Below are 8183 nucleotides of genomic sequence, written 5' to 3'. Positions count from 1 at the left end.
GGATGCCGATGCCGGTGCCGGTGCCGGTGCCGATGCCGGTGCCGGTGCCGATGCCGATGCCGGTGCCGGTGCCGATGCCGATGCCGGTGCCGGTGCCGGTGCCGGTGTCGATGCCGATGCCGATGCCGGTCCTGGCCCCTGTCCCGGCCCGTGTCCCCGCCCGCCCCCGCCGGGCTCGCCCATGTCCCCGGCCCGCGGCCATGGGGGCCCTCAGGCCCCGCCCGGCAACGCCGCCGTCGCCAGGGGGCGCCGCACACAGCGCCGGCGCGGCGCGCACCACACCCCGGCCAACCGAGGGGGAGACACGCACATATCCCCGCGCCCTCTCCTCACGTCGCGAAGGGTGAAAAGGGAGCGGCTGCGCAGGTGAGGGAGCGCAAAGCGGTCTTGAGGGAGCAGAGGGGACGAGGCCGCTCTGGGGAGAGGCGGGGAAGCGAACCGGCGGTGCAACCCCCCCCGCGCGTGGTGCGAGTGGTCCCGGCCGGGCAGGGGCGGGGGTGGGTGTGAGCGGTGTCCCGGCAGCTGATTGGCCAGGCGGGCCGGGCGGAAGTGACGTCGCGGGCGGTGCGGAGCGGAGCGAGCGGCACCGCGGCCGGGCCGGGCCGGGCCGGGACAGGTGGGAAAGGGGGGACAGTGGGAAAGGGAGAGAGCACCGGGACGGGGAGTGAGCTCCGAGACAGGGGGGACAGGGATAGAGCACCGGTACAGGGAGAGAGTACGGGACAGGTGGGACAGGTGGGACCGGGAGAGAGCACCGGGACAAATCACCGGGATAGAGCTCCGGGGAACCGCGGTACAGCGGGCAGGCCGCCTCCTGGCGCGGGGGGCAGCGGGAGCGGCCTCGGGCGCACGGGGGACCCGCCCGGGGAGCCCCCCGTGGGAGCGGGCAGCGGCGGGGCCCGGGAATCCCGGAGCGGTTTGGGTTGGATGGGACTCGAATCCCGTCCCGTTCCACCCGCTGCCGTGGGCGACACCTCTCCTGGGTGCTCCCAGCCCGTCCCCCCCGCAGGGACTGTTCCAGCCCCGCTCCCTCGGCCCCGGGCGGGCTGGGCTGGATTTGGGCACCAGCGCTGGGCACGAACACACGGAGAGCGTCAGCTCGGTGAGCGAGGCGCTTGCTCTTTGATTTCGTTTTCTTGCCGGTTTTTTGCGGGATGTCGGACCCGAACCCAGCCCGGCTCTCAGGCTGTGGGTGGGGTTTGTGCTGTCTCGGGACTCCCAGAACCAGCCTAGTGGCTTCGCTGCCCCGGGAATTCCGGGCTCCAAATCGGGGCTTGGCAGGCACCGAAATTCCCCCTCGGGGCACAGAAGCGCCCGGAGCTCTCCCTGCTGGTTCCTACTCTGCACACACACGGCTTTTTGGCAGAGTGAGATCCCTCAGCGAGCCGGCTCTGCCGGGGAACCTCCTTATGTCCCATAACTTGCTGTTCAGGATGAGTTTTGAGCCCAGCCTGGGAGGATGTGAGAGCGCAGAGCCCCAGGGTGACGCTGGTGGGAGCTGGGAGCACAAACCCCTGTGCTGGGGTGCAGTCCAGGGCTGGGCCGTGTTCCAGCTGCTGGTTCTTGCTGAGCAAACTGTGCTGTGGGTATGCAGGGGGGGTGAGAGCTTCTGCCAGGGTGCTACAAAAACTTCTGTTGCTGTAGAGAAACTTAAATATAGCTGTTTATAATTATATGGTTATAAAGCTGAGCTGTGACCATTCCTTCTTCCTGCCATGTGTCTGTGTTTGTGCAGTCAAGTTCTGACCAGAGCACAGACACAAAGGGGAAATAAAGTGTTTTAGCTTTTCTTTTTTTTGATTTATTTTTTTTTTAATTCTCCCTGCAAAATTTGTGCTGCAGAACTCTGATGGGGAAAACATTGTATATTATCATGCCTTTTACAGGTGTGCTTAAAATACTTTCTTTCAGTTATTTTTTTCTAGTGCAGAGCTATAATAGGAGAGCTGCTGTATCTTTCCATGGGTAGGAGGTTTCCCTCCCTACCTGTGATCCTTCACTTCCCTGTCAGTGCTTTATGCTCTGCATTTAAACCTTGGCAACTCCTTTTGTTCTTTCAGATTAAGCACTCCTAAGTGGGCTCCCTGCAAGGGAGGTGTCAGTTAAGGAGCTCTAAAAATGATGAACTTATTGTTGAGATGAAAGGAGGGAGAGCTTGGAGATCACTTCTCAAATTGCCATGAGATCAGCTGTTCAGTGAGGGCTGGGGGGGAACAGTGGGCTTGTTTCTCGTGGTCCAGGAGCTGACACGTCCCCTCCTCCACCTCTGTGCAGGGATGGGGCTGAACGAAGAGCTGCTGCTCCAGGTGGAACTGTGATGCTGCTGCAGTGAGAGCAGGTGTCCAAGTGCTTGCAGTGGAACCTTTGGAAGGAGGGTAAGGCTCTCCTGAGCTCCTCTGTGCATCCAGAGCACAGCAGCCTCTGCTCCTGCTTTTCCTGCCCCCCAGGCTCTGTGGGGCTGGTTTGGAAGAAGGCATGGAATGGGAATGGAGAGGGGGGCACAGCAGGGCTGGGCTGCTCCCCACGAGCACTGAGCAGGCAGGAATTGGGCTGCACAAAGGAGTTTTAGAACTTTAAAAACTCGGGCTAAAATAAGGCAGTTCTATTCTTTAGTTATCTCTTCATTTATTTTTATTTTAGTTACTGTTCAGTTCTCTCAAATCCCTGATGTAGAGCCATGGAATATCCTGTTGGAATGGACCCACAGGGATCATCCAGTCCAAGCTCTGGCCCTGCCCAGGACACCCCAGCACTCCCCTCTGTCCCTCAGAGGATCATCCAAACCCTCCTGGAGCTCTGGCAGCCTTGGGGCCGTGCCCACTGCCCTGGGGAGCCTGTTCAGTGCCAGCCACCCTCTGGGGGAAGAGCCTTGTCCTGAGATCCCACCTGAGCCTGCCCTGACACAGCTCCAGCCATTCCCTGGGGGCTGTATCTGCTCACAGGGAGCAGAGATGGAGCTGCCCCTCAGGAGGAGCTGCAGCCCCCGCTGAGCTCTGCCCTCAGTCTCCTCTTCTCCAGCTGAACAACCCAGGTGCCCTCAGCTGCTCCTTGTATGGCCCCTCCAGCCCCTTCACCATCCTCGTGTCCCTCCTCTGGACACCCTCCAACAGCTTTAAATCTTTCTGATATTGTAGTACCCAAAACTGAGGCTGCCCCAGCAGATCCTGTCACGTAGTCCCTGCATCAGATAACAGGCATTTTACTCCAGAACAAAAACAAGTGATAGCTGGGTTGTTTTTTGACGTAGAGGTGGATCTGGCACAGACTATTAATGAACATTTGAATGTAGCTGGATTTAACTGGCATGAAACAGCATCGCACGTAAGGGTTGAAGAGGTGAACCGGGGATTAATAACCTGGCCAGATAAAAGCAAGGACTGTGGTACTGGTTAGATGTTGTGTGTGTGTGTGTTGGGTGCAGCCCAGTGACCGCCTGTCCTGCCGCAGATGGACCCGTCGTCTCCGCCGTACCTGCTGGCCAAGCTGACCCCGCTGCACTCGGAGCAGCTGCTGCAGGGCCTCAACGTGCTGCGGCAGCACCGCGAGCTGTGCGACGTCGTGCTGCGCGTGGGCGACGCCAAGATCCACGCGCACAAGGTGGTGCTGGCCAGCATCAGCCCCTACTTCAAGGCCATGTTCACCGGGAACCTGTCGGAGAAGGAGAACGCCGAGGTGGAGTTCCAGTGCGTGGCCGAGGCGGCGCTGCAGGCCATCGTGGAGTACGCCTACACCGGCACCGTCTTCATCTCCCAGGACACCGTGGAGTCGCTGCTGCCCGCCGCCAACCTGCTGCAGGTGAAGCTGGTGGTCAAGGAGTGCTGCGCCTTCCTGGAGAGCCAGCTGGACCCCGGCAACTGCATCGGCATCTCGCGCTTCGCCGAGACCTACGGCTGCCACGACCTGTACCTGGCGGCCAGCAAGTACATCTGCCAGAACTTCGAGGACGTGTGCCAGACCGAGGAGTTCCTGGAGCTGACGCACGCCGAGCTGGACGAGATCGTGTCCAACGACTGCCTCAACGTGGTGACGGAGGAGAGCGTGTTCTACGCGCTCGAGGCCTGGATCAAGTACGACGTGCGGGAGCGCCAGAAGCACCTGGCGCAGCTGCTGCACTGCGTGCGCCTGCCCCTGCTCAGCGTCAAGTTCCTCACGCGCCTCTACGAGGCCAACCACCTCATCCGCGACGACCACACCTGCAAGCACCTGCTCAACGAGGCCCTCAAGTACCACTTCATGCCCGAGCACAGACTGTCCCACCAGACCATGCTGATGACGCGGCCCCGCTGCGCCCCCAAGGTGCTCTGTGCCGTGGGGGGCAAGGCCGGGCTCTTCGCCTGCCTGGAGAGGTAAGGAATGCACAGATGGAGGGATGGCTGTGGGGCTGTGGTCACCCCAGGGCTCTTTGCCTGCCTGGAGAGGTAAGGAATGGCCAAGGGGATGATGGCCATGTGTGACGGTGATCACCCCAGGTCAGGGTAAATCACTCCTTGGACAGCTGTGATTTCGGAGCCACTGAGGCTGGAAAAGGCCTTCAAGTCCCCCCATGTTTGCGGGGTGTAGTTGCTGTTTTCCTTCATAACTCTTAAGCAGGGTGTTGTTTTTTTTAACAAGCAAAAGGACTTTTTAAAATGCTTTTATATTTTGTGAATAATCTGAAGCGCTGCAGGGTTTTGTTTGTGCCAACACACATAGCTGTGGAATCGTTTTCATTCTGCTGATGGAGTTAATAATGTGGTTAATTGAAGTTTGTGTGTTGGTTCTTTATCATTTCAGGTATTTTAATTTTACATGATTTTTCCCCTCGTTTATTATTATTAAAAAAAAAGTCACAAAAAATAACTTAATATATGACAAATACGCTTCCTGATAACTCAAAAATCCTTGGAATTTACACAGACTTATTCAGAGGAAAGCAAAGGACAAGAAAAGGAGGTTCAGGGGGGCAACTCCCTGACAGGAGGGGGGACCTGGGGGGGGTCGGGCTCTGCTCCCAGGGAACAGGGACAGGAGGAGAGGGAACGGCCTCCAGCTGGGCCAGGGGAGGCTCAGGTGGGACAGCAGCAGGAATTTCCTCCTGGAAAGGGTGGTCAGGCCCTGGCAGGGGCTGCCCAGGGAGGTTTGGAGTGCCCAGCCCTGGAGGTGTCCAAGGCAGGCCTGGAGTGGCACTCAGTGCTCTGGGCTGGGGACAAGGTGGGGATGGGGCACAGGGGGATCCATGGGCTGGGAGGGCTTTTCCAGCCTCAGGGATTGTGTGAAGGGGTTCTTGGTCACGATACAATCCTGATTTTAGTCTGTAGGTGTCCCTGTCTGTGCTGGCAGGGACAGGTAGGTGCCCATCTGTGTTCCCTGGATTCCAGAAGGAACTCCTGTTCCATCCCTGGGGAGATCCCTGAGGCTCATCATGGGATCAGAAGGATTGTAACACAGAGGAGAATGGCTTTGCTTCCCCCGACTGGTGTGGCTGGGTTTGCTTTGACATGGCATTAACATTTCCAGAACTGGGAGTTAAACTGTCTGTGGATCTGCTTATGTACATATATACAAATATATATATATATATATATGCATAAACACAAGTGCTTTGATGTTGGGTGCCCTTATCAGCTCCATGAATGTTCCCTGTGCTCAGGGACTGCCTGAACTGGTTCCCCAGCTGGATTCTGGGATGTTCATTTACTCCAAGATACTCTTTTCCATGACAGTTCCACATTTGCAGATATGAGTGTACTCCTAAAAGCCTGGAAAAGGCCATATGTTCCTTTCCTCTGTGCTCAGAGATGTTGTCAAAATCATTTAATTTTTAAAGTTTTTTTCAATTAATTTATGGGGACCAACATTAAACTGGATGTTAGGTTTATAGATTTAAAAAACAAAGGGGTTTTTGTGCTTCATTAAAAAATGAGTTTGAGTGAATAAACTTGTCCTCTGATATTCTGCAGCTCTGCTTCTCCCCCAGCCTCTTAAGTGATTGTACCGGGGTTACATAGCAGCCTCATTTGGAATATTTTGATTTCTTTTTTGCTTCTTCATAACAAGATTACTGAGAATATATTTAGTCTATATTCTCTAACACCAGCCTGGTGTTTCAGCAGCTCCTGCTTCTGGGTTTTTAGTGCCTGTCAGCTCTCCGGGGGCCTCATGTTCTTGGATGGTTCATATTTCCTCTCTACTGGAGAGCCTCTTAATTATTGAAGTCATTTATTAATTAAACTATTTAGGAGGATTGCCTAGACTTTATATAGAGCAGGCTCAACCCACCATGTTCTAACACTGAGTATAATTAAAAGGAAATGCAATCAACAGCATTGTAAAGACAGATTTTTCAGGTTGCTTTGTTCCACACCGATGTTGTTTAAATTATAGAGTGCACCAAAAATATGTGTTCATAAAACTGCACATTATACTTTCCAAGTGCATGTTTGTACATAAATATAGAATGTGTCTCCTCCTCTCTAATTTTCTCCTCTCTCTTTGATCTTGGTGGCTGTTCTTTTTTTTTTTTTTTCCTGTTTTAAACTTACCCTTCTCATCCCTTGGGTTTTTAGCTGGGTGTTCCCACGTGCTCCCTGTTTTCGTGCTGCAGCATGGACATGAGATGTGCTTCCCCCAGGATGGTTCCAGTTGGGTTATCCCATGTGATCCTTGTTTTCCTGTTGCAGCATGGACATGAGATGTGCTTCCCCCAGGATGGTTCCAGTTGGGTTTTCCCATGTGATCCTTGTTTTCCTGTTGCAGCATGGAGATGAGATGTGCTTCCCCCAGGATGGCTGCAGTTGGGTGTTCTCTCATGCTCCGTTTTCCCATTCCAGCATGGAGATGAGATGTGCTTCCCTTGGGATGGCTGCAGTTGGGTGTTCTCACCTGCTCCCTGTTTTCCCATTCCAGCATGGAGATGTACTTCCCGCAGAACGACTCGTGGATAGGCCTGGCCCCGCTGAGCATCCCGCGCTACGAGTTCGGGATCTGCGCGCTGGAGCAGAAGATCTACGTGGTGGGTGGCATCGCCACGCACGTGTGCCAGGGCATCAGCTACAGGAAGCACGAGAGCTCCGTGGAGTGCTGGGACCCCGACACCAACACGTGGAGCTCCCTGGAGAGGATGTTCGAGAGCCGCAGCACGCTGGGCGTGGCGGTGCTGGCTGGGGAGCTGTACGCGCTGGGCGGCTACGACGGGCAGTCCTACCTGCGCTCCGTGGAGAAGTACATGCCCAAGGGCAAGGAGTGGCAGCTCGTGGCACCCATGAACAAGACGCGCAGCTGCTTCGCGGCGGCCGTGCTGGACGGGATGATCTACGCCATCGGGGGCTACGGGCCCGCCCACATGAACAGGTACCTGCTGGGGCTGCCCGGGACAAGGCTCTTCCCCCACAGGGTGGTTGGCACTCAACAGGCTCCCCAGGGCAGTGGGCACGGCCCCGAGGCTGCCAGAGCTGCAGGAGGGTTGGGATGATCCTCTCAGGGACAGGGTGGGACTCTTGGGGATGGGCCTGTGCAGGGCCAGGGGTTGGACTGGATGATCCTGGTGGGTCCCTTCCAACTCAGGATATTCCGTGATTCTGTGAATAATTTGGGTTATTTAATTATTCAAAGAGTGAATCCTACACCTTGCCATGCAGGCCCCCAGGCTCCTACAAGCTCTGGCACTAAACCAAGCTCAGTGCTGGGTAGTTAACCACCTTTTCTCCCAGCTCTGTGCTGATGATGATCTTCTCTCCCCCTTTTTTCTGCCCTGTTGTGATTCTGGAGCTGCACTTGGACAGGGAACAGCTCAGTGCCACAAGTGTGGTAATGACTGACCATCTGTACAGCTCCAGTGATCACAAAAATTAATAATAATGACACTTTATTTCCATTCATTCCCTCTACTACCCTCAGTGTTTGATCCGCAGCTTCTTTACTGCTTTTCCTGAGGAATATAAATACACTCTCTGAGTGTTATTTTCAGGCAAACCTCAAGGAAGTTTCTGATTTGCTGTGTTCCCCAAGTATATGCATTCTGGATCTGCATTGTGTTCAGTTTTCCATGAATTGATTTTTTAAAAAATTAGCACCAGACATCCTGGAAAGAGTTTTCAGCCCTGAGGGAGCTTGGTGGGTTCCAGAGTGTGACCTGAAGGTCCAGGATAGTCCCCTGTCCCCAGAGTGCCCGAGGGGCTCACGGGCTGTGTTTGTCTCGGCAGCAT

The 8183-nt window shown here is 55.3% G+C and overlaps 1 protein-coding gene across 2 annotated transcripts; it reads left to right on the top strand.

Annotated features, from left to right (window-relative positions):
• Positions 1 to 533: 533 nt before the first annotated feature.
• On the top strand, positions 534 to 8042 carry KLHL28 (kelch like family member 28). 2 transcript variants are annotated; one of them, XM_027910928.1, is made up of 4 exons: positions 534 to 616; positions 3448 to 4346; positions 6886 to 7329; positions 7946 to 8042. In XM_027910928.1, exons 2-4 carry the CDS (start codon positions 3448 to 3450, stop codon positions 8025 to 8027), a joined length of 1425 nt encoding a protein of 474 aa, XP_027766729.1. In that variant the 5' UTR covers positions 534 to 616; the 3' UTR covers positions 8028 to 8042. The 2 variants fall into 2 exon arrangements, with proteins under 2 accessions (XP_027766729.1, XP_027766730.1); XM_027910929.1 differs by lacking the exon at positions 534 to 616 and adding an exon at positions 735 to 793.
• Positions 8043 to 8183: the final 141 nt, after the last annotated feature.

The sequence above is a fragment of the Empidonax traillii genome, unplaced genomic scaffold (assembly GCF_003031625.1).
Source record: "Empidonax traillii isolate 1590-97213 ecotype Southwest subspecies unplaced genomic scaffold, ASM303162v1 scaffold5477:size8183, whole genome shotgun sequence".
Classification (NCBI taxonomy): domain Eukaryota; kingdom Metazoa; phylum Chordata; class Aves; order Passeriformes; family Tyrannidae; genus Empidonax; species Empidonax traillii.
The sequence above is the reverse complement of the archived record's forward strand: the minus strand, read 5'-3'. Positions and strand labels throughout refer to the sequence as shown.

Coding starts and splice junctions, on each gene's coding strand:
- KLHL28 (XM_027910928.1), top strand. CDS start 3,448: ATGGACCCGTCGTCTCCGCCGTACCTGCTGGCCAAGCTGACCCCGCTG. Junction 4,347..6,885: donor CTCTTCGCCTGCCTGGAGAG/GTAAGGAATGCA, acceptor TTCCCATTCCAG/CATGGAGATGTACTTCCCGC. Junction 7,330..7,945: donor GGGCCCGCCCACATGAACAG/GTACCTGCTGGG, acceptor TGTTATTTTCAG/GCAAACCTCAAGGAAGTTTC.